Source organism: Rhamphochromis sp. 'chilingali' (genome assembly GCF_963969265.1).
Source record: "Rhamphochromis sp. 'chilingali' genome assembly, chromosome: 3".
Classification (NCBI taxonomy): Eukaryota; Metazoa; Chordata; class Actinopteri; order Cichliformes; family Cichlidae; genus Rhamphochromis; species Rhamphochromis sp. 'chilingali'.
Genome location: NC_137931.1, coordinates 25,356,237 through 25,381,733, shown reverse-complemented (window position 1 = coordinate 25,381,733; position 25,497 = coordinate 25,356,237). Strand labels below are relative to the sequence as shown.

The window sequence follows — 25,497 nt, the reverse complement described above, 5'->3', positions numbered from 1 at the left end:
TAAATACCCTAGAAATAAATCCCCAAATCACACAACCTCCTACAACCAACCACTTGGCTACGATGAGAGAAGAACTGCCTTTTAAAATGAAGAAAGCCCCAGCAGAAGCAGGCTCAGAGAAGGGCAGCCATATGGTGAGAGGAAAGGAAAGTGAGCAAAGAGAGATTGGAGAAAAAGCAAACTAGAGGAGAGAGGCCCAACCTTTACTAATAACTAATAATTGCAGAGTGGTGTACACAACGTAGAGAATGAAAAGAGTTTAGCGAAGAAGAAATGGTCAGTGCATCATGGAAAGCAAGAGTATATCCTTCAGTGTGCATATTTGTTTAATATGAAAGGTGAAGGACATATTCTGGTCAAAAATGACTCTAAGATTCTTCACAGTGTTACTGGGAGCCAGAGTAGGCATCTGGTTGGATACCATATTTCTAAGATTTTAGGGCTGAGTATAAAAACTTCTGTGCCTGAATTTAGAAACAGGAAATTAGAAGTCTTCCAAGTCTTGTCTTTAAGACATTCCTGTAGTTTAATAACTAATTTTTGTGTGTTAAGATGGGTATCGTCTGCATAGCAATGAAAATGTATGCAGATTGATATTATGCTGTCTGTGAAAACCAGCAAGAAACTGCAGATCTCTGAACTAGTTAGTGGTGACTTAGTAACTTTGTTTGTAGCTGTACTTATTTTTTAGAGAAATAAAGTCAAAGTCTGGGCACTAGACCTTGGTCTGTAAAATCCCAAATTGTTTGTTTCAAATTAGCATTTGAAGCTGGACTACCCACTAAACTGACAAAACAACCTTGGCAGAACAGATATTGGACATGTTTTTGGATATTAAGTCTAAAATATTGGCACTGTTTTGAAATTTGAGGGATTTTTGCCCATGTGTAAGGTAAGATACTGACAATTTCTTCTTTTACGGCTCAGTCTGATGGGTTCATTTTCCCACAGCCAATATTACATGACTTAAAGTCAGCGGACTTCTTAACTTAGGCTTAAATATAACTCCAAATAGTTAAAGATGCATTACAAACACATCTTCTGAACATTAAAAAAAGAAAAACTTGGTGTAAATTCACTTTCAAATTGTGGATGATTTCCAAGTTGGTGTCTTTTGTTCTCCTCTGTAACTCTAACAACTGCTGATGCTCATTCGCTCCAGCTTACATCAGATCTTATTTATCTTTCGAAAAGTGAATTACCCTGCAATGTTTGCACGACCCACAAAGTGGTTTAATAGTACTTACTGTCTCCAGAATCCCCAGAGACTAGTCAAACCATCTGGATGAAAAGATTAAAACACTGTTGGAGGGACTTTGATGTTTCTAGAAATAAAGTGCTGCAGTATTTAGACCTGTCCCCTCACAAAACATGATTTTTTAAATCAGAACATATCGTTGCCGTGACACTGACCTTTAGGTTGCTGTGTTCGATAACATCAACGATATCAGATATTAGAGGGTCTGCTCAAAGCTCATTACTTTAATCAGCTTACTCCACTGAACTGTTTCCTCAGAGCCTACTGAGCATGTGCAAGAAGTCATAGATGCACATTTACACACACTGCTGAAGGATCAGGAGAGTGGACTTATTGATATGTTTTGGTGGTTTTCTCTGCAGAGGTAAAAACACAAGTCATTCTCAAGACGTGCTGTGATCGAGAGGCAAAAAGAAGATAAACGTTTTCTGTCATTTCTGTCTTTCTATTGAGAATGAGGGTCTTCAGTAGGAAAACCAAATGCTTGTAGTCTAAAGTCACTAATAAGCTGAATGAATGCTGGATTTTCTTGGCACTCAGGAACTATTGAGGACTACTCAGCTGCAGCTTCCTAGAATCAGCTAAAGTGACCATAAACAGATTTTTCCAGGAGCTCGGGAACTTTGCAGGGTCTAAATGTGGTTCCTGGCCTGGCCACTGACAATATTTCAGAAGTGACAGTTACCTGTCAAACAACTACAAGCCTCTTAATTTCTGATTACCTGCACTGACTGTGAAGTTTATTTCTCTTTGCAAATTGTAGAAAAAACCACGAAGTTCCCCTCAGCAGGTGGATGCAGTGGCATTAGGCCTACATGAGGCTTTCACCCAGGAGTCTGAGGTCATCACCTCTACTACTTCTGCCACTACTTGTTTGTCTTTCATCCATTTTAACTTTTCTTTCTTTAGTTTTTTTCTTTGTCATGTTTTTCTTCTTCATTTTCCAAACACGTTCCAGATTTACACTCCATGTCTCCTTTTGCTCCTTTCATATCGTGTTTTTCTCATTTCATTAATGCCTACTTTATATTTTCCCTTCATACCATATATCCATATTTTAATCTTAGTTTGTTCTTTGCTTTTTCCTAGTGTCCCTAATTTTATTCTGATCTTTTGGATCCATTTCTTTTCTCTGTGTTTTTTTCTTACCTTCCTTCTTACACCTATATTGTTTACACTGTTTACTTCTCCTGTTCATCTGCCCTTATGTACTTTTACTTCATTTGCTTTCACCCCATCTCCTTATTTCTTTTTATTACTTTGTTTAAATCCTTTTACCTGTCACGTTCAAGCTTGCCTTCCTTCTTTCCATGTTATCCACCTCCCTCTGCCTTTCTTTTACTGCTCATAGCTGACCCTTACATGTAGCTGATTATTGCTTTAAGCTTGGACTGAATTTCTGGGCCGTCCTGTTGCTGACAACTGTATGGGCATGAACCTACATTAGCAACAGGAGACATGAAACAACAGGAGAAAACAGTATAAATAAATCTGTCAGCCTCCCTCATCATGACTGCGTGAAGCCTGTGTGACATTAATGAAGCCACACGGGGGCTTAGGGCCTTTAAAGTCTGGTCTTATGAAGGCAAAGATGACAGAACTGACATGCAAGCAGCAACAATAGCAGCAGCTCAGCTCCATCCTCCAGCTCTAAGACAACAATCACAGCGAATAATCCCCGCCTTGATCTCACAGGATTACTGCGAGGCCTTGTTGGGTTTTATCTGGCAGCCTCGGCTCACCCTGACACGCCACAAGGCGCAACCACCTCAAAAAGCACAAAAAAGTCTCGGTTTCTAATCCTTCGGCGTCCCTCACCAAACATCTGACCTAAAAAAAAAGCCAAACACTTGTTTTAAAAGCTTCAGACTGCACTTCAGATTTTATGTTTATGTTTATCATACCCCATGCTCTGTATTTAGGGATTTAAAGGGCTAACACTTGTGATAAAATAAGCTCTTTGTGTTTTTATTTTGAGGCAGTTCAGTTGGTTTGCTGGCTAGGGTTTAAAAGCACCACCTCCTTAGAACTTCAGTTAACATTTTTCTTTATGAGTTTTTGTGATTGTTTTGCATTTTTGTGCAGATATTTGTGTCGCTTGTGTGTCTTTTTAAAAAATCTAGAATATTTTTTGCATTGCTGTGTCAGTTTATATCACTTTAAGTCTCTCTGCGGTTATTTTGTGTCTCTTTTGCAACTTTGTGTGGCTGGTTTGCTTTAATTTTTACTCTTTGTGGTCTTTTGCCATTTAATTGTGGTTGTTTTATATATCACTGAATTTTCTTTTGTATCTCTGTGTCTTTGGCATTTTTATAGTCATTTTGTATTTCAGTGCTGTCATTTTATGTCTATTCAGTGTCTTTTTGAAAATGTTTCTTTAATCTTATTTTCATGTTGTGGTCAGTTGATATCACTGGGAGTCTCTCTGTAGCTCCTTTGCGCCTTTTGCCTGATATGTATCCCTCTAGAGTAATTTGGTGTCTCTGTGGTCTCCTTCCACTTACTTGTGGTTATTTCACATTTTTCTGAAGTCATTTTGTGCCTCTTTGTGTGTTTTTCAATTCATCTGTGGTCATTTTTGTAGTTGCTACAAAGTGTCCTCTAACAACTATTTGTGGTTATTTTATGTTTCTGTGAAATTGTTTTATCTTGTTGTGGTGAGTTTATATCACTTCTCTCTGTGACCATCTTGTATCTTTTTGTTCTGTGCTTGGTTTTCTTTTGAGCGTCGATTTATAGCTGCTAGATGAGCTCTGAGACTTTCCAAAAAAAATATTACATCTTTTGACTCAGCGTCTCTGCCCTGTCTGCCACTACACACTAGTGAACTATAATTACCACTGAAAAACAAGCATCATTTCAGTTTCAATGAAAAAACGTGACGGAAAAGAGAATCCTCACATCCACTGTGAGCTAATCAGTCACATGGATCTTTTTTTTTATGATTAGAGCAGATTTCTTTCGATCTTCATCTTATTACTGCTGAGCAATTAGCTAACTTACAGCTTCCTGTCACGCAGAAAACATCTAAAAGCCTGAGGGAAATGTGCCAAATGAGCTCAATGCATGTGACTCTCTGAACTGGTCTTTTTCTGGCTCACTGTTTGGGGTTTAGCCTTAGAGGTCCTGCACAAACTGAGGAATGCCCACTGCTCTTCATTCATGCTCCTGAACTACAGAAAAGCTCTTTGATGCTGCTGCTTTGTGCTTCAAAGTAGACACCGGTTTCAGCCTTATGTAGGAAACATTAATTAAGTTGTTGATGGGAGACTGCAGTTGCAACACGTAATCACTTACAGCTAAAGTTCATCTATAAAAGGTGCTATCTCTGTTATAAGCATCAGGTTACTTTGGGCAGAAGTAACCTGATGGGGTCCTTGACCGGGGGATTGGCCAAATTTAAATACGCTAATGTTTGATGCTACATAAAGTTTTTTATGAACTTTATGTAGCATGTAGTAGAGTACAGCATTGCTGAAAATGAAAAATTATTGCTTTGTCTGTATTTCATGTATGCCTTATTTAATGGAAATCAATGCCACAGGTGGTTAAATGTGTTGGGGGTTTTTTGTTGGGTTTTTTTAAAATCACAATTGTAAAATGCATGGCTAAGGCTCCCATCTCTAGGCCATGGCTAATCAGGAGCTTTGTGGTTTGATCTGCAGCTCCTCCGGCAATATTAATTGTTGGGTAATTGCATTAAAATGCTCCAAAAGGCACCAATGGCGCAAACACGATTGAGAAGATAAGTTAAGTAATGCCAATTAGCGGAGACGAGGCAGAGTTAGTCGCCCTGCGTGATAGATACAGGCCTTAAAAGTTAGAGAGTAAGACGCCATGAATGTGGATTGTAGTAAAACAAACAAACATGTGTCTCTGAGAGAAGGAAATCACTCTACATCTAATAGTTAATTTACTATTCGTAAGTTGAGAGAAAGACTCTGCAACACGAGACAAACTCATGGACTGTGGAGTCGAGTGCATAATATGACCACTGTTATCATATTTAAGGAAAAAATAATTGTGTATTTTCCCCAGAACATGCTGTTGACCTTAAAAGATGAAATCTAATTATGTTTCTGAGGAATTCAGCGCAAGAGCATGTGGAGGCTCTGCGCATGATTGGTTTAATGACCACTCATGTGGTAGTTATGATCCAGTTATACATTTAAAAAGTTTTCTGGACAGGGGGAATTGAAATCAGATTATCTTGGTTCTGTTGTAAAAAGTAGACACCAAAACACTATTTATCAATTTAGGAAGTTAAGTCGTTAGCTCACCCTCTGACATTAACATACATCTCAACAGATGTGATGAGATCACAACTGGGCAGCTGCGAGTGAGAGATGTCTGGTGGTGCGAAACACGATTATAGTGGTTCGACAAGTTAGTGCCAAACAGGAGGTGTAGTTGCTGGAATGCTTGTTTCATAACATGGGTCACACTATTTGAATTCTGAACCTTTGTACTTTTAGACTGTTCCAAATGCACCAGCAGCTAGAAATTTGTGCTAGAGAATAAAGGAGTGAAATTCTAGGTCAGTAAGTGAAATATTTTTGTAGTAATTCAAAGGAAGCATCATAACAAATTGTGGTCAACAATGTGTGGTGAGTAAAGTCAATCCCAAGTCCTTTCTAATGCGTGCAACAGCTAAAATGGAGCAAAAGCTTCTTCTGCGATTGTCTGTTAGTATAATTAACCTCAATCAAGCACAGAGCATGTCATATTAATTGTTAACATGGTCCAAAAGGAACCAACAGCACAGACATGGTTGAGAAGATAAGTTAAGTAATGCCAATTAGCAGAGACAAAACCCAGTGGATGTCTATTGAACTGAACCTGCACTGAACCTGCTATTTGAAGTGTCCCAAATTACAGAAAACGATTGATTTTTATAAAAGTGCAAAACCTGTAAATTTGTTGAAAAGAATTTCACATTGTAAAAACAAGAAAAACAAAAAACAGACTGTAAACATGTTCAATTTACCTTAAAAGTGGAACATTTTAATATGGAAGTCTGTGAAACTCTAGGTTCTGTAGACTCCCATGGTGATGTCAATATATATAGTACGATACTGTGCAAAAAGTCTTGAGCAAGAAAAATGGATCCTGTGATTTACCGAAACATACATGCATACATGGAAATAATGTATATAAAATCAAAACAGAGTTTGACTTTTTCTATCCAGGTATGATTTTACTGCATTGGCAGTGTTTGGGATCCATGTCATGCTAAAAAATGAAGCCATTCCTAATCAGGTGGTTTTGCATGGTGAATCAAGATGTGATGGTACATCTCTGTGTTCTTAATTCAACCATTTGTTTAACTACAAACCATGACAGAGCCTCCACCGTGTTTTACTGATGGCTGTAGACACTCACTGTACTTCTTTCCTGAACTTCTCCCTACATACTGACAATGATTTACGCCAAAAAACTTCAAATCTGAATTCATCACTTCATCAGACCTGTTGCCACTGATTTACAGTGCAGTTCTTGTTCAATTTTAATACCTCAGCCTTTTCTCCCTGTCTCCCTTCATTAAGAATGGCTTCTTGACAGCCACTCTTCCACTGAGACCACTTCAGATAAGGCTTCAATGAATACTAGATGATCAACTGAAAACCCAGATGCATCTCTCAGGTCCTGCGTCAGGTCTTTGCTGGATTTTTTCCTGTTTTTTGAGGACATGACTTTCAGATACTGCCCATCTGCTGTATATAATTCTTTTGTTCTCCACTCACCTACATTTTTAAGGACACTTTATGCCAAATTTCATGAAGCTCGGCCAACAAGAACAGGAAAAGATGACCTTAAATGAGACATATTCATGTTAACCTCTATGCACTTCTACATATTCTCTCCTCTGGACCAGGGCTACAGACACAGAAAGAGAGCAGATAAGTGTGACTTATATAAAAATCTGAAGGTTAACTATTATAACCCTAAACCTGCATTCATTTCCCCCCTAAACTACCCCAAAATACCTGCAGAGTAAAGCCTCATTTCAAGGTAAAGAACAAAGCTTGAGAGTCTGTCATTTAAGACCATCAGGTGTAAATGCAGGTGGAGCAGGCACCGATATGCAAACAGGTGATCAGCAGCATGGCAGCAAAATAGGAAGAGGAAATCAGAGAAGAGCATGTGCCACGTCTTCCTCTCCGTCTTTGCCTTCTTATCAAATCGAACTTGATATTTCCATTTCCAAGCACTGCAATCTTCATACTGCACAAACAACTGCAGTGAAACACATGCACGAAACAGGACACCAGCTCAGAGCAGAGCTGTGAGTCAGCCCTCTAAAGTAACTTTGCTTGTTTGCACTCACACATATTGAGCGGTGTGATCCCAGGCAGTGAAAGCAGTCATTCCCTCGGGCTGCAGGTGCTAAAAACTAAAGGAGCTGCTGGTCCACTCATCATTGAATTCTTCCTAATACCCAATTTGTCTCAGGCAAAGATGTTAGAGCCCAGCTGTAGATCATTTAATAAGCTTTTATCTATTATTTTATTAATTAAACACTGAATCAGAATTTCTCTAAATACTACAAAAAAACTGAAATGTAACGTGTCCAAAGCACTACTAAAAACAAAAAGGGAATTCAAAAGTGACAAACAGCACAGAACCATGGGACTGTGACAAAAGCAGCTTGAATAGTATTCCCTGTGTGAGATTTACCAATGGGATGTGTTGACGAGAAATCAGCTGATGTGGGCAGGCACTGAGATCAGCTGATCTGAAGAGGATTAAGGTTGAGCGTCACTCTGTTGACATTCTGAACTTTATGCTCAATTTGTAGGATGAAACTGCTTCATTTGTTGCTCTGGTTATACGTGTTACAGGGATGTGTAGAAAGATATACGCTCCGCATGTGTGTGTATGTATACACACTGAAGTCAGGTATCATTTCCTTTCTTTAGTTATTTTTTGTCAAACCTTAGTAAAGATGGAAATAAATAGAGAGAGAACAGTGAGCACCTATTAGCAGATTCTGAGGACGAGGGGCTTCTCTGAAAGTTTTCCCAAAAGGGAAAACAAGGCTAAATATCATGAACCGGCATTTCACAGTGAACTATGGAGAAAAAAATTCCTTTTGACATAATTCACTCAACTAATATTCACTGTACTTGACTAAATCCCAGTCAGAGGCAATAAAGAGAAAGAGAATAATAACACAAGAGGTCTGCTGGCTTATCGTAAAGATCATAATTATAATTATCTGAACATTTTTATCTTCAGTTTAACATCATTTTATTTGGCATAATAATTTAATAAGGTTGATGCATTTAAAAACACATCCTTTCTGGGAATTTGCATGAAATTCAGGTATAATTTGAATGATGAATTAAAGAAAAACGAAGGTGGATGGGGATAAAAAGGTCAGGCTAACAGGTGTTTTTGACTCTGAAGGGGCCTTTACTGTAGGGCACAACTAGAGACTCAGGTAGCAGCAGGAGAAACAAAGGGAGCACCGTGAAAAGTTGACAACCATCACCTATGGCAATGCTCCACTCCTGGAGAACCGTATGTAACAGGTTTGCATACAGAAACTTTCTTCTAGATCAGGGATGTCAAACTCATTTTACATTGGGATCCATATGCAGCGCACTTTGATCCTAACTGGTGAAACTCCCCTTTCTGTCAGTGTAAAGTAGTTAAACTGCAATCCCTGAGATATCTTGGCAGTCGAAAAACAAGTGCAATTTCAACAGTATGCCTCAGTTTTACGATCTGATAATGAAAAGCTGCTGTAGGAAATTAAATAAATGTGTCAGCGCGGCTCTTTGGGCTTAAATTGTAAGACGTGAAAAATTATTGAAAGACTTGTTGTAGCTCACTGCCTAGACATCCCTGTTACAATAAATCAGAACTTTCCTGTCGCTTGCTTGTTTGTCTCTTACTTTTATTACTGTAGTATGAATGACTGTGGGTGAGCAGGACAAGCTGTAATTTGTATCAAAATACAGTTAAAAGTCTAAAATTTATGTCTTTTTTCACATTTTCCAAAGCTGTCCAGTGGGAAAGATTGGAGTCTTTGGCAGGCTAATTTTGATAGTTTTGAGAGCTTTGTGGTTAAAAAAGAATATATATTTTTTAATCCTGATTATCTCGCTTTCAGTTTCATTAGAAATTGTTAGTGAAATTAAAGACCCGATTACTCACCCAGTCTTAAGGGGATCAAATGCAGAGTGAAACATGCTGGTGGGAAGATTAAAGTCAAATAGACTCTGTTATTCTTCTGGTTTGCATCTCTGTGAAGGATTCAAAATGCACTGGGATAATGAGCCCAAACACGCCTCAAAGCTTTGAAGACCAAACAAGATCAAAGGAGTGCTGACTCCACGGTCACCTGACCCCGACCTGGCATTGTCATGAAGACTGAAAAAGATAACTCTCCTTGCATGGCAAGTTGCTATGTGTTTCTCATCCTCTCATTCTGATGACATGCAGGTATGCAGCCAGTGAGACACAAAAAAACAATTAAATGTTTCCATGCTGCTGTGTCTGTGCAAACCTGTGATTGTGAGCTTATAAAAGTGGTCACGGGCTGCAGCAGACATTCAAAAAGCCATTAAATTAAACCTTATCTCCTACTTTAAAAGAATAGGGCTACTGCATCTGCTGCTGCTTCGTCACGGCGCTGCGCTCCCCACAGGCGAGGCGCTGACCTTTAAAAATTAAGTTTCTAATTACATCCAAACACACAAGCAGTAAAATATGGGCTAAACAAACGTGTAGTGACTTTAAAGAAGGGAGCACAAGTTTATGTATCACTGTGCCATCCAGTTTATCAAACCTGACAAAGGCTCAAAAGCTTGATGACTTTTAAAGAGCAACAAAAGCCCAACAAAGGAGGTGGGTGGTAGTGTGGTAGTGTGGGCGGTAGGGGGGGGGGGCTGTATTAGGCGGGCATCTACCGACCACACACTGGTGAAATTCTGCCCCCTGTTGGTGATGGTTTTAGTTAAAACCTCAGAGAAAGTAAAGCCTTCGTCCTACCCGCTGCTGTTGCCCTCGTGGTCGGTGGTTCACGCCACAAGTGACATCACATCCCCTGGCACAAACCACATTTTGGTGTGTTTTCAGCCAATCGTGCATCTCTTGATTTTTATAACAAGTGCATAATAAGTTCAAAGTCAGGTTGCTCTTCACTGTTTCAGTGATATATCCACACAGAAGCTCTGATATATCCCTCTAATTAAAGAGAGGAAAATCCTGCAACAGCTTAAAAAGCTGAGACTTTTAGGGAAAAGTCTTCCATATTGGGTGCTATACAACCAATGGGGATGAAGGAAAAATGTGTCTTTCCCAATCAGTCGGTGGGTGTTTGCTGAAGGCTGCTGCCTGTCGTTAGGTAAAATCGTCTTGCAAAGAGGTGCTGAGTTTGCCACTAATTTACAAGGAAGATGCCGACTTGTGTGCAAACACTTACTTACTGCTTACTAATCATCAAGCAGTAGTAAAACTCAAAAAGTAGCAGTAGGAAACTGGAAACAGAGAACGCCCATAATGAATGTTTTATCAAACACGTTTCAAAAGACTCAGCTTTTACTTTGAAGTCTGTATTTCCAGTTTGTGTTTCAGCTGATCAGCAATCTCAAGGAGTTTCTTGCTAACCGGCCCAGGAATGACATTTTACCTAGCAACCATGATTATGAGTTGATCCTGGACCAGTCTGTAGGCCTGTGTTACCAGGGACGATCTGATTTCCTCGTGTCAGCATTGTTCCCACATCATCATAATTAATGTTGTTCCAGGTTCAACATTGCAAGTGACCAATCACCTTCTTGTGACGTCATTCCTTTGCGACTTCGAAATACCCGCTGTTAGATTTGTATTGTTGATTGTCATTTATGCTTAGAAATATTTACTTATATATGCTTAGAGTTTTGTAATTAGTTGTAGATTGGTAGAGGTTTTGATCCTTGATAGTCTGCAAACTTTGTGTGTATTAGACAGCACTTTGGGAGCATGAGAGGTCATACCGTGTCTTATTGTTTTATGGTAGGATTAACGTAGCTACATCTGTTCTAGTCTAAGTGCTCTTTGTTTAGATGAACTGCAGGACTTCCTCACCGTGTTATCTAGGATGAACCATCTAGGGTGAGGGGGAGGCTACCCTCTTCCTGACCAAGGATGTTTAACCCTTTGATCAGAAACACACACACACACACACACACACACACACACACACACACACACACACACACACACACAGGCAAGGTACTCTTTGTTTGTATGTAGACGTCGTATGTTAATGAACCTATGCATATTCATGTAACCTCAATAAAAGGACAGTGTTACGGGAGGACGGACGAGAGCTACTGGGGTCAAGCGAAGGAACGGCGTTTGTCTGGTTCTCTCCCGTGCACGAGTACCATGAAGAAGTTTGCCTACTTGCGTCTTGCTTGCAGTGTAATTATATTGTCTTCAACGTTCCAGCAGATGGGTTCAAGCTACAAACCTATCATTAATTGGTCCTTCGATGCCGGAGCCCTGGAATCGCATTCACCGAGGGGAGGAGAGGCACGCTGAAAGACTGACGTCAGCCAGGAAGTTCCTGTGGATTCGCGGTCTGTCTTTTCTCCTCGATGAATGACGGTCGGCGGGATTCGGGCTGATATTACACTCTAAGCAATGCCAAGTAAGTTTAAAGAGGCCGACTCTATAACCGTGTCGTTGTGCAGTCTCCGCCACTGTGTGAGGCGTTGAGAAGAGCCCGACTCTATAACCGTGTGGTTGTGCAGTCTCCGCCACTGTGTGAGGCGTTGAGAAGAGCCCGACTCTATAACCGTGTGGTTGTGCAGTCTCCGCCACTGTGTGAGGCGTTGAGAAGAGCCCGACTCTATAACCGTGTGGTTGTGCAGTCTCCGCCACTGTGTGAGGCGTTGAGAAGTTCGCTACTTTGTGGAGCGATACCCGGGTTCCTTGCTACTTTGTGGAGCAAGAGGTTCCTCGCTACTTTGTGTGGCTAGAGGTGAGTTCTCCGCCACTTTGTGGGGCGTTGAGAAGTTCCGCGGGGTCCAGACTGTGCTGGACGATAGGCCTATTTTGTGTTGTTTTTGTTGTCGTCGTCGTCGTTGTTGTTGTTGTGTGGGTGTGTGCGGAGCAGAACATGTGGTCTGTGACACCGACTGTTGTTGTTATCATGGGTTTCTAAGCAACCAAGAGTGAGTCGGAGGGAGACAGACGTTTGTGCTGGACTTTGCTCCTGGCAGCACAAAGTATTTATGTAAAAAAGAGAGGGAGCGACGGCTCCACAGCTGCGCGGGTTCACGCGAGCGCGGTCACGCGGGTTTCACGCGGACCTGAGCCGTGCGGTTAATCGCAGGCTTAAAAATGGAAGAGATTAAAATGTTAGAAGTTTTCAGAAAACACACCAGCCTTGAAGAGCGTGTGGAGAAGGCCAGCCCACATCAGCAGCTATGCTCTGGTGGGTGGCTGTCCCCCCACCCCTTGCTGACACAAAACGTTAACTCTTCAGCCTGTGTGCCAGACCATAGACGTAATTGAGGTGGATAGTTGTTAAAAGTCATCTACATTACGCTTGTGGTTGCTTAAATTCAGTACGATGACATGTGAGGTGAAGTGATATAGATAAATATTTAAACTAATGAAGTGCATAGAGGCACTTGACCTGTGTGGAAGACTGTCGTCTTATTATGAACCATTGTTGAGATATGGAGCACACCTGTGAAAACAACTAATATGCTGAACCCTGTATGAAACATCTAAAAGTACATGATGGAGAAGCTGAGTTGAATATGAAAGTGTAAGACTTTGCCACTGTGGGCAGAGCAACTACTGTGTGATGTTGCGTTGCAGTTTTTTTTTTTTCTTCTGAGCTGATGAGCAGGCTACACATTATCAGATCGAGAGCTGTCTGAGAACTACTCTAAGAGAGGGAAACAGCACTATGTTAACTGTGATAACTGGAGTGTGCAGCGTTTCCATGAGCAGTTTTCCTGAATCTTGACTCTTGTGTGTGGAGTGTTCATAGCATCAGCATTATGTTTTTGTTTATTTGTTTTGTTGGGTTGGAAATAATTAAATAAACGTGTGATCATGCCTATGGATCACCATGGCACATATCTCCAGCCATATGATTTATTTATGCAGATGACAAAGTGAGTGTGAATGTGTCTGACATCACAGTGTTTTTGTGCACTGTGCAAGAGTAATTGCCTTTGATTGTGAGTGACAGCGGTGATTTTGCAGGTCACCAGCTATTGTAAATAAAAAAAAAAAAGAGTGAATAAGAGGGAGAATTTATATTGTAGAAAAAAATAATCATAGGAAAAAGGTTTTGTGTTGATCAACCAAAAAAACAACTATAATTTCATTTTCTGCTTTTAAGAAAGGATTGTTCACAAAAACAGAGAGAGAGAGAGAGAGAGAGAGAGAGATATGTGTTGATTAAGCAGTGATGATAATAATGAAAATGTCTTAGTTGTCACTTTCAGGTGAAAAGCAGACCTGAATCAATTTTCCACATGCAGCGGTCGGAAGAAAAGTTATAGTTTAACAATTGGAAACGTTCAAGCCAAGTTTCTGGCTGACTTATTTATAGCACGATCTGTCTCAAAACTCTCACTCTTCCCTGAAAAAACCTGATCAGCAGCGGCAGTATCGGAGCAGAGGCTGCAGAAGCAAAAGCAGCAGAAGAAGAAAGCAAACCCATCTTCCTGTCTGATTGAATGAATTCCACGGAAGGGCGAGCAAGATGGCGGCGTGAAGAGGAGTTTTTGTTCGAGCGCTTAGCACGAGACACTTATTTGACGTCTTTCTGGCTTTCGGGACTTTTTTGGAGATCAGCGCGCTAAACTTGCTGGATCTGAGGCCAGGGTCTGTGGCGGCAGCATGTTGAAATGCTCAAAAAGGACTGAGTGACTCGGGCAAGCCACATGCGGCTAGCGACATGAAAGAAATGGACCCTTCATGATGCGTTCAACGTGCCAGCGCTGTGGTGGGAAAGGCTCCATCATAAACACGCCCTGCGCCGAGGTTCAGGCCAAGAAGAAGAAGACGATGACTTCCAAGCCCAAGAAGGTCGGCCTCAGCGTGGGCGAGCTGATTGTGAAAGCCGTGGCCGCTCTCAAGAAGGCTCTGGCTGCCGGAGGCTACGATGTGGACAAGAACAAGGCCCGTGTCAAGACCGCCATCAAGAGTCTGGTGGCGAAGGGCACTCTGGTGCAGACCAAGGGCACCGGGGCCTCCGGATCCTTCAAGATGAACAGGGTTACTGAGACCAAAGCTAAGACGCCCGCCGCGGCCAAAGCCAAGAAACCGGCAGCAGCTGCTAAGAAGTCGCCCAGGAAGGCAGCAGCAGCAGCACTTCAGCCACTAGCACGAAGTCAACCGCATCAGAGGACAATAGTGAGAGTGGCTGTGACTTCACTGTGCATGTGAAGAAAACGTTTGAGGAGAACTGAACAGTTGGAGTTTGACATTTGCCACCTGTGGAGTAAAATGGCAAGAAGAGACAGTGGGACACAGGACAAAGCTGAAGGAGAACTGCCGGCTGTTGGACTGTTGAAGTGGGAGAGGACAACAGAGTGAGAAGACTAGGTGAGAACACATAGGAATTATTTAATGTGGGAAATCAAAATTTGGGTTAGCAAACCTGGGGAAAAGAAAACTGACTGCTTAAGTTGGAAAATTGAGACGGAGTCTGAAACATTGCGAAAATAGAAACATATACAAAATCACACACACACAAGCAGAACATGCATTAACCCTACTAACAATTCCAAACACAAAATGACTCATGAAGACTCATAGCACATTAGTTAAGAAATGATTAAATAATAGCAGAGAAGTGTGTAGGAAAGGCAGCTTTAAGAACATGCTCTGCTGGAGATGCAGCTCCACAGACATGCATTAGACCTGCCTAATAACACAAACACATGTAATGAAAATTAGCTTGTTATCTTTCATCAGTGTTAAAATAGTGTCAATTTAGCAGACACTTGTTATTAAATACTGAATTTATCCAATGCAAAAAATTGACTCTCCAGGTTGCAGGACAACAGTTTAACTTTTGTGAGAAAAAAGATCCTGGTTTGACCAACCAGTGATCAGACAATAAATTTAGTTGTTAAAATGGTAAATTGGGAGAAGCTTCCTGCTTGATTGAGGCAGCACATGTAATTTACTGTATGAGGGAAATTGTCTTTTGTGATACTATTTTGAACATGCTTTTCTGTCGTCCTGTCAACTTAGTGGGTTAATAGTTGATATGCAAATTAGTTGATCGGTTTTAGATTAATGAAAGGTGACTGAATTCTAGTACGAGTGAATGAGATGTGTTGGAGTTGTTGTGTGTTGAGTGGAGACTCTAAAACACTGAGTTTCCTGCTTTGATGTGCGAGTGAATCCTGTATTTAGATACACAACTCTGAATACGTCAGAACAGACTGTTTTGTGAAGTGCATGACAGCATGTCACATGTTTTATGATGAAGGGAAAAGGAAAATTGAATAAAATAGATCTGTGGCCTAAATGAGTGAAGAGCACAGACCTGGTAATTAAACTCATAGCTAATAAGACATTAGGATTATGTTGTGTGTTGTGCAGCTGATGGTTGATTTGGAGTGAATCTAGCTGATGATTTTTCTTTTGTTGTGAAGTCGAGCCTGCCGATTAGTATGATGGTATGATGAACCATGCTAATGGTATGATTTACCTGAGATGAGGAGTTTGTGTCATGACTTAACAAGGCCTTTTTATTTTGATACTTTCACAGTGCACTGAAAGTTTTGTTTGATAATCTCTGTTATTTTTCATTTTTATCTTTTGAACAGGCACTGATTTTGTTTGTCTATTTTCTTTTCTTTAAGCAGATCTGCACGTCGGGAATTAAAAATGCTACACATCGTCGAGAAAATTGTGCCAAGTGAGTTCTCCACATTTAAATGGACTCTGGAGAAAGCCACTTATTTGGGACAATTATTAAATGACAGTCCCAGTCCAAAAGGATTCAGCGATGTAATCCAAACTAAAGTTCTTCTTTTTCTTTTTGAAATGACGTCATTTTGCTGAGAGTGGAAACTAAATGCGACGATAGGTTCCACTATCAGCAAAGAAAGAAAGAATGAATGCATGAATGAGTGAGTGAAAGGAAAACAAACTGACTGACTGGTAAAAGCTGACAAAAGCTGACAAGACTTTACTGATGTAACACGACTGTGTGAAGTTGACCCCCGCCTGGCAGGGGTGCAGATGAGTCTGTGTGTGCTTCCCTTTACAGAAGCAGAAAGATGACAGCAACACTCGAGGTTGCGTGATGATTTAACATTTTAAATGCCATTTTCTGTGTCTGTGAATTTACTATGTGTGTGTCATTCACTAGCTTGTGTGCTCACAGAGATATCTGTGACAAAGTATGCATACGCCTGCGCAAGCGCTAACATTTGCATTTTCGTTTTTACAGCATTACGGTTCTTCGTGTGTTTGATCATGTGATTTATAGGAATACTGGCTAATGTTTCTCTACTACAAGATTTCTGGGTTTATGTGTGAAGAAAACTGTAGTTACAGGCATATGTTGATGGAGAAATTAATATAGTTTGAGACATACTGTGATGAGACCAGTGTTACTGTTTCCACAGCGAGTGTTAACTTTATGGTGTTTTATGGCACCTCTAGAATCTGTTGACCTGTGTCTGACCTCCGTCTGACCACAGTCAATGTGTATTGCTAATGTTTGTTTCTTTGAGAATGCTGTAGTAGATTCAGCTGAAGCGGACAAGTGACATGAGTAAAACAAATAAGAGATTACGGTATTTATGGAATAGTTTATTATGGGCTCATTTGCTGGCCACTTTTGAACCCATAATAATAATATATGAGTGGAGTGACTTTGCTTAAGAGAAGTCACTGATTACATTAATGTTAACAGAGTACATGGGATAATCCATGTCTGAGGTGAATTAGGGTAATAGTTGTAGTTACTGCTTTGAGAAAACCTGCACATGACACTTGTCTTGCTGATGTTGAATGCTTATTACTCTTATGATACAATTGTTTACAGGTATGAAGTTTGATTTCACTTCCAGATTTTGCTTTCCAGGCCGTGATGGTGTGTATGCAGGCTCCTGGGAGAGCCAGGTGTTAAGCAAACTTAATATGCAACACACGCTAACATCTTTTATTGCAGGGTTACGGAGCTACTCCAGAGGAGATGCCCTGATGTTGCCTGGGACATGATCTAGCTAATCTTTTTCTTTAAGACAGGGATCCAGGTTTGGTGAGTTGACGCATGGGAATGTCCATGCGTCAAGAGGTGGAGTGCAAGGATTAACATTAAACAATGTTTACTATTATTGTTGCAGTGATTTGTGTGATTAGCCGTTTTATTTACAAATATTAAACCTATGCAAGTGGTGCATCCATGTTCAGATGAGGCTTTGATGGCCTATAAGTGAAGTTCACTGAACTAAAGAATGTGGTTTGATGATTGTTGACATGCTCTCCAAATAGAAGTTTTTCTTCTTAGCAAGGAAATACAGGTGCAGCAGTAATCTCCTGAGAAATCTTCAGAGGCCCAGTGAGAAGCGTGAACCATTCCAGGCATAGCTGACAGCCAGGCAGTGGTTGAGGTCAAAGGTCAAGCTGGTTGGGGCCCATCATGAGATCAGACCTTGGAGCCACAGCAAGGACCATGAAACTGCCTACAAAATAGAGGAGAGGATCGTCCACAAGATGGGAGCTGAGGCCAGGAGAGAGGCTTCAGGAGGATCAGAGATCATCTTCAGCACAGCAGACATCACACAGAGAGCTGTGCTACTGAGCTTCCAGGAGATTTTAAATAAAATGAAAGATTCAATATTGACGCTGAGGAAGACAACTAAGGTGTACGACGTGCTCTGCCTTAAACCTTCAGCAGCGTTGGAACATGAAAACTCGTGGGATGAGGGGAGCGTGCCAAGCTCCATCGACAGCGCAGAAGGAGTTCGAGGATGACATCATGATTCTGTGAAAGCACAGGAACCAGAAGCTATGGTGGTGATGACAGCAGTTTCCTATGAACATCACCTAATGCTGTGCCACTATACTGTGCATACGATGACACTCTGAAGGCTGCTGGGATCATAATAGCAGTAAGATGACGGAACCCAGCACCCTTTCCACAGAGAGCTTTTTCTGCAGAGCGTGGACAATTAAGGAGTCATAAATATCCCCCTCACAAGACGAAGGTCTGAAGTCAGGTGATGGGGGCTGGTAAGAGGCCATAAAACTGGAGTGCTGAGAGGTCTGCAGCTTGGAAATAGCTGAGACCCATGTTGACGAACAACAAAACCAACTGGTATGTTTGAATGTCTATTCTACATACATTTGGACTCTGGTCCTATGGACAGTGATGGAAACAACTGGAAGAGACATTCATGACGCCCTGCAGAGCTTAAACCACTCTGCAGAGAGACATGTGATGTGCACACCTGGAGGAAGCACCACCAAGCTGAGATGTTTTTGAAAATGTTACTTTTTTAGTTTCACTATTAAATTAACAATTTCTTTGGTTGCTCGTAAGATGCAGTTTGCCATGAGATGAGCTCAATGAATGGGGTAACTGCTAATACATTTATTAAACTGTGTACCTTTTCAGTAATTTAGGGTGATTTGACATATGCTGAGTATAAAAAGGTTTGCATTGAAACTGTCAGACATGAGGTATTCATACCTGGGAACTTTTCAAGCATAAAGGTCAAAAAGGGGGGAAATGTTAGATTTGTATTGTTGATTGTCATTTATGCTTAGAAATATTTACTTATATATGCTTAGAGTTTTGTAATTAGTTGTAGATTGGTAGAGGTTTTGATCCTTGATAGTCTGCAAACTTTGTGTGTATTAGACAGCACTTTGGGAGCATGAGAGGTCATACCGTGTCTTATTGTTTTATGGTAGGATTAACGTAGCTACATCTGTTCTAGTCTAAGTGCTCTTTGTTTAGATGAACTGCAGGACTTCCTCACCGTGTTATCTAGGATGAACCATCTAGGGTGAGGGGGAGGCTACCCTCTTCCTGACCAAGGATGTTTAACCCTTTGATCAGAAACACACACACACACACACACACACACACACACACACACACACACACAAGGTACTCTTTGTTTGTATGTAGACGTCGTATGTTAATGAACCTATGCATATTCATGTAACCTCAATAAAAGGACAGTGTTACGGGAGGACGGACGAGAGCTACTGGGGTCAAGCGAAGGAACGGCGTTTGTCTGGTTCTCTCCCGTGCACGAGTACCATGAAGAAGTTTGCCTACTTGCGTCTTGCTTGCAGTGTAATTATATTGTCTTCAACGTTCCAGCAGATGGGTTCAAGCTACAAACCTATCACCCGCCTTCGAGTATTTCGAAATACAAGTGAAGAAGCGAAAAACCGCCGCCTGTCCGCCGAATTTGAAGTCAATTTAGGATACTTTCCTTTAATAAACGGTAAGCATTATACATATGTTCCTCACTTGGCTTGCTGTTTGTTTGCTAGCGATAGGCTACTTGACGACAGCATTAGCTAACCAGTGTTCTCTAGACCAGCGTTCCCCAACTTTTTGGGTGTTTCGTGGCCCGGGGGTTGGGTCAGGCAAAATTGCAGTAGCTTCCCTGATCATTTTACAAACATAAGTGAAGAGAATCTGGACTAAAAGGCCTAGACTTATGGTTGTGTGCTGAATCTATGAATCAAACTATCACCTGGAAACATAATTAACTGGTCCATAGCTGTGAAACTGGACATGAGTTCTTGATTCTATGGAGATTAACAGTAATCCAGAAATTTACAAATTTGTCCCAGGGACATCGCGTAGATGTTGTCCCTGGGACATCGCGTAAATGTTGTCCCTGGGACATCGCGTAAATGTTGTCCCTGGGACATCGCGTAAATGTTTTCCCTGGGACATCGCGTAAATGTTGTCCCTGGGACATCGCGTAAATGTTGTCCCTGGAACATCATGTAGAAGTTGCCCTGGGACATCGTGTAGATGTTGTCCCTGGGACATCATGTTAAAGTTGCCAGAGACATACCATATGAAAGTTTAGCTTCTTTTAGCCCCTGTTTGTTTTATATTATTTTATATATATATATTTTTTAATATTTACATTGTATTGCAAAAAACCCCACAACAAGTTAAAATGAATTAATGAATATTGACTAATTAAACCTTCGTTATTTTTCCACCAGAAATGGACGACATAATTAGAAGAAGTGTTCTGAATGACGAAAAAAAAAGAACTGGAAAAGACACACAACTTTGTGTGCATGTGTCACAATGCCAGGAGGACCCATTCAGTGTTGTGTTAGAAAAATTGAACTCATTAACCCTTCATGGACATTATAAATGTTTAAATGTTGCCTCAGGTAAAGACAGGAAAAGAGACTATTACAAATTCAACTGCATCAGAGCTGGGAAAAAAAGTCGAAACAGCTACAGAGCAGTGGGCTGTAAGGCCTATGTTTCATTTAAATGTTGGAAAGACCACACAGTCATCGTGCAGCGTACATATGATAAGCATGATGGGCATGATCCTTCGGACCCAAAAGACGCACATTTCAACAATATTTCCAGTGATTTGAGGAGGAAGATTGAGGAACTGCTTTCCCTTGGAACTAAGCCAGCCATCATACTAACCGAATGTCATAAATGGGCCAAAGAACATGGACACAGAGATCTTCACAACAGAGAGCATTTTGTCACACCACGTGACATTGACAGTGTTAGAACCTGCATGATGAGGAAGAAGCACTTTAACTGTGGAGACAGTCAAAGTGTACATACCTTACTTAATGGAAAACATCAAGAACATGTTCTCTTCTATCAACCATACACATCTGACCAAGAACTAATGATTGTTTTGCAGACACCTGTAATGAAATCAAACATGGAGAACTATGCAAAACAGTTAGTATTTGTTGACACCACGCACTGCGTTAACCAGTATTCATTTCCCTTATTCACACTTGTTGTAAGAGATGATCATGGGCATGGAGTCCCTGTGGCCTATGCTATTGTCAGCAACGAAAGTCAGAAAACCCTGGAAACTGTTCTTGGAATAGTTTGTGAGCATTTCCCAACTTCCCCGAGGTAAATAATACATTGACAGCTATTGATTTTGAAATAATTCCTTTTCAAAAAAGTTATAACATGCCAGAATCTAATGCTATAGCTGCAGCATGGGCTGCAAAAAACTTTCCTTTCCAGTTGTTAAAGTTATTCCTATAGGCTGTATGCAGTATTTTATATATCTACTTGTGAGTTGAAATGTTTAATTTGGCATTGAAGTGGTGCTTTGAGATAGCAAAAACATTTTCATACTGTTTAATCTCATTTAGTGTTTTCTTTTTTTCTGTAGAGCATTTATGGTTGACAAAGACTTTGCGGAAATAAATGCTTTGCAGAAGGTTTTTCCAGAGTCAGCTATCCTTCTATGCTGGTACCGTGTCTTGCAGGTAAACCACATTGTTTTCTTTTCACGTTGTCTAAGATGCACCTGAAACACATTTTTACAACAGGGTCCTGTTGTTATGATTTGCCTCATTGTGATATTCACCTACTCAGGTTAATGAATATAAAGGGATAAAATGTTGAGTGACTATGTCCATCCATTTAAGACCACAGTGCACTCATCTTCTGGTGGCTGCTTCCCAAAGCTCTTTTTGACATTTAAAAATATGTTTGCCTGGTTGATTTCTGTAATGCACAGGTCCTCTTGTCCAGTGAGTGACAAAGTTATTTTTGGACGTCAGCTTTCTTTTATGCTTTTTGTACAGCTGCTCCTCTGTCTCTCTCTCCAGATTAACTTTTTTTCTCTTACATTCACAGGCTGTTAATCGATGGCTTTCAAAATCAGAGTCTGGGGTCCATGGGCTTTCTAACACCCAAAAGAGAAATGAAATCATTTCTTTCTTTTGTAAGCTGAAAGCTTGCACATCTGTAAGTGTAATTTGTCTATTTCACATTTTGATTTCTTGATTACACTAAGAGCATAATAACTTTCAGTTGCTAAAAAAAGTTACAGAGAGATACAAAATAGATTTTTGAAACAATTTCTAAAACTGGCTTCTTATCTTGCTTATCAAAACAAGTACTTAAGCTGTGCAGAACATCATTGTGTCACCCACTGTGCAGTAGAACTTGTGAGTGGGATTCTTTCACAGACAGATGCTGAAACCAAATATGCTTATAGGTTTAGTGTTCCTTCTTAGCCATTGTAAGGGAAGAAATAATTGCTTCTTAATACAAAAACACGACATATTATTAATAACTTAAAATTCTTAATGTTATTCAATAAAAGGAAAAGGGCTTCAATACATAATATTAAAGATTTCAATAGGTCTGTTAAATGGATTGAAATATATTCTGTTGCATCCAATTCTCTTAGGAGGACGACTTTAAAGCCACATCAGCAGAGTTCTGCCAGACATTTAAGCAATACCCTTTGGTGTGCCAGTATTTTCAGAAGCACTGGGAAGGCATTGGCCACATGTGGTGTGACTACGGCCGTCGCTTCAGTCACGCTCGTTCTGAAACAAACAATGTGATTGAAAGGTATGATTTATTATTTTGACCTCATTCAATTGTATTGCTGAAAAAAAGATATTATGCTTTAATCCAAGAGGCTAAACTGAGTAGGTTCGTCATGTCATTGCCAGAACAGGTTTTAGGCAAATCCTTTAAATTCTAGCAGCGTTTTTTATGTTATCACAACAAAAAACAGAGTAGGTGGATTTGCCTAAATCAGCTAAACCGGCACAGAGCATTCCTTTATAAAAGACGTGTGCAATAGGTATTCCAATTTTTAAAAAAATAATACAGTCTTGATTAAAACTTTAAATTCCTTCAATTACAGTTACTAATCATTTCAAATAACTGTTTTTCAGATTTTTCCACCGCCTGAAATACCAGTTTTTATCTGGCTACAAGAATAGGCGTCTGGATGATCTGATTGAAGTGCTCCTAGGGAAGGCCGACGACTACTTCTCAGTCATAAAAACCCTGCAAGATGTGGGCCGCATGAAAAACAGGTTTGCTGACACCTTGTCTCAAGTTTCAGACTCTGCTTCAAGACTGATGGAAAGTGGTTGGGCTCTTAAAATTACAGTCAAGAACAGCCATGGAGTTAATGCATATCAAGTCCCATCTGAGTCAAGAGAAGACATGGTGTATGACGTCTGCCCTGTTGAGTCCTACTGCAACTGTACATATGGCTTACGAGGACTTCTTTGCAAGCATCTAGTGTTACTTGCAAAATTAGCAGAGGCTGACAATGACATCTATCCAAACATGGAAACAGACATTTCTACCTTGGCAAGAATTGCAGTGAAAGAAAGGCATTACTTTGTACACTGTGAGGACTTGAAAGTGATAAAAATGCCAAGTTTGTTTGGAAATCTGTGTTTTTTTGCATCGGCTGAAACACTTCAGTGCACTTGTTGTACGTTCTCTCACTATAACACATGTGCTTGCCTGAAGGTGGCTTGTAGCCATTTTAAAAAAATGAAAAACTCTCTGAAAAGTCCTCTATCAACTTTGAATGACACTCCTGTAGTTGAAAGCACAGACAAAAAATGCACAGAAGATGCAGTTGGAAAACTAAATGCTGTTTTAGACACAGTTAAACAGTGGGCATTCATTCCAGAGGGTATTACTCCAATGATAAATGAACTGCATACAAATGTCTTAAAAACAAAACAAGTAGGCAAAAGTATATGCCAGTACGAAATAAAGACGACAGAGAATGCACGCAAAATTAGGCCATTGTATTCTAGCAAGAAACGTTCGGCCAGCATCGACATTCCAACAGTCTGTGAAAATGAATGTGAACAGTCGATAACCACTGAAAGAGAGACATCCTCTGGAGAAAATGAAAACCTTTTGGAATACAAAACAAAAAAGAGAAGAGTTAAAGCTAAGTATATGCACAAGTAGACTTTTGTGTGACATTTCAAAGGGACTGCATCCATTACTTCTGTTTATTGAAACCTAAAGCTGAATAGCTGTCTTAACTTTCTGCCAAGGAACAGTTGAAAAGAAATTGTTTGCTCTCTCAAGCAGTTGTTATTTATGTGTGTTATTCATTACTTTGGCTTGGTTGCTGTTTTTGATACAAATTCATCTGTGCCCATTGTAATATTTTCATATGTTACTATTTTTATATTGCTATGCATTATAAATAAAGGATTACTTATAACTATTAAAGGTCTGCATTTGTAATTGTTGGTATTATTTATAAAATATGCGCTCTTAAGTTTTTTGCTCCATAAAACGATACCTGTCACTTTTTGGACATAGAGTATCAGCTGTTGAGAATCCTGGCTCATACAAAATAGAAGTAAAAGGTTTCAACATCCAGCCTTTTTATGATTAAATACAAAGTGTAATAACAGAGTTATTGGGGTGTGATTTTGTTAATAGTTAGTCTTAAGTATAAGTTTAATAGTAATGAGTAAGAAAATATAGCCAGAATAATGGAATGAGACTAACACCTGACCTCACACTGAGATTTGGTATGAAGTGGCATGTTTGTGCTAATGCTGACATTGGGGCTCAGAGTTCCTCTGTGTGTATATATTTGTGAACGTTAACTTGGCTAATGTCCAAGGGTTTGACTGCTTTCCTGTTGGATTGTATCACAAAGAACAGGGATAAGAGCACCAGTGGCCGTGCACACCCTCATCTCTCTCCTTCACCCGATCATTAGTGTTGGAAACCGGCATTAGCTCAGAGTAGATTAGACTTCAGTATAGTGCAAGTGATTTGATTTTATGATTATTTGATTCAGTTTTTTCTGTGTTCAAGCTCAATTACTTTAATAAAATATGTTGAATTCAAACAAATAAATAAACAAATAAACTGTGGACATTACCCTTTTAAACCTTTCTGAAACAAGACAGGTAAAAACCAGTGTATAAAAGTTTACATAGGTATAAATAGCTCTAACACTTTACTCCAGCCTGGCGTCCACACATGTGGACATCACATTTTGGGTTATTTAGACCAAAATACTAAATCTTGATCAACAAGTGCCTGATATACAGTTATGAGGACATTATACTGCAACTGTTCTATCGAAATTTCAAATTAATGTCCTCATATGTGGCTCTCATTTTTCTCAGAAACAAAAATTAGGTAAAAAAAACAAAACCTGGTAATTCTTTCTTTTTACATTCATCGGGTTCCAATCGGCCCAAATATCAAAGAGAAATTAAAAATGCATGCCATGGAAGAT

At 40.1% G+C, this 25,497-nt stretch overlaps 3 protein-coding genes across 6 annotated transcripts in view; 2 read left to right on the top strand and 1 right to left on the bottom strand.

Moving 5' to 3' along the window:
* LOC308394129 (prolactin receptor-like) overlaps window positions 1-25,497 on the bottom strand; it is a 79,036-nt gene that overhangs the window by 35,359 nt on the left and 18,180 nt on the right. The window contains exon 1 of one of the 3 annotated variants that reach the window (XM_080878301.1): window positions 9,422-9,531. The exons of 1 other annotated variant lie outside the window; for it this stretch is intronic. In XM_080878301.1, coding sequence (XP_080734427.1) covers window positions 9,422-9,456 — 35 coding nt within the window. In that variant the 5' untranslated portion in view covers window positions 9,457-9,531. Of the gene's footprint in view, window positions 1-7,586; window positions 7,737-9,421; window positions 9,532-25,497 lie in introns of those variants that run through there. One more of the 3 variants, XM_080878300.1, reaches the window with a different exon arrangement.
* LOC308393284 (histone H1-like) lies at window positions 13,638-16,294 on the top strand. Its single transcript, XM_080876935.1, has one exon. It carries the CDS (start codon window positions 14,198-14,200, stop codon window positions 14,666-14,668), a length of 471 nt encoding a protein of 156 aa, XP_080733061.1. The 5' UTR covers window positions 13,638-14,197; the 3' UTR covers window positions 14,669-16,294.
* On the top strand, window positions 19,356-24,449 carry LOC308393283 (uncharacterized protein). Of its 2 annotated transcripts, XM_080876933.1 has the most exons (6): window positions 19,356-19,710; window positions 20,453-21,353; window positions 21,622-21,718; window positions 22,092-22,202; window positions 22,651-22,817; window positions 23,150-24,449. In XM_080876933.1, the coding sequence occupies exons 1-6, from the start codon at window positions 19,407-19,409 to the stop codon at window positions 24,195-24,197; spliced, it is 2,628 nt and encodes an 875-aa protein (XP_080733059.1). In that variant the 5' UTR covers window positions 19,356-19,406; the 3' UTR covers window positions 24,198-24,449. The 2 variants fall into 2 exon arrangements, with proteins under 2 accessions (XP_080733059.1, XP_080733060.1); XM_080876934.1 differs by lacking the exons at window positions 19,356-19,710; window positions 20,453-21,353 and having other exon boundaries at window positions 21,374-21,718.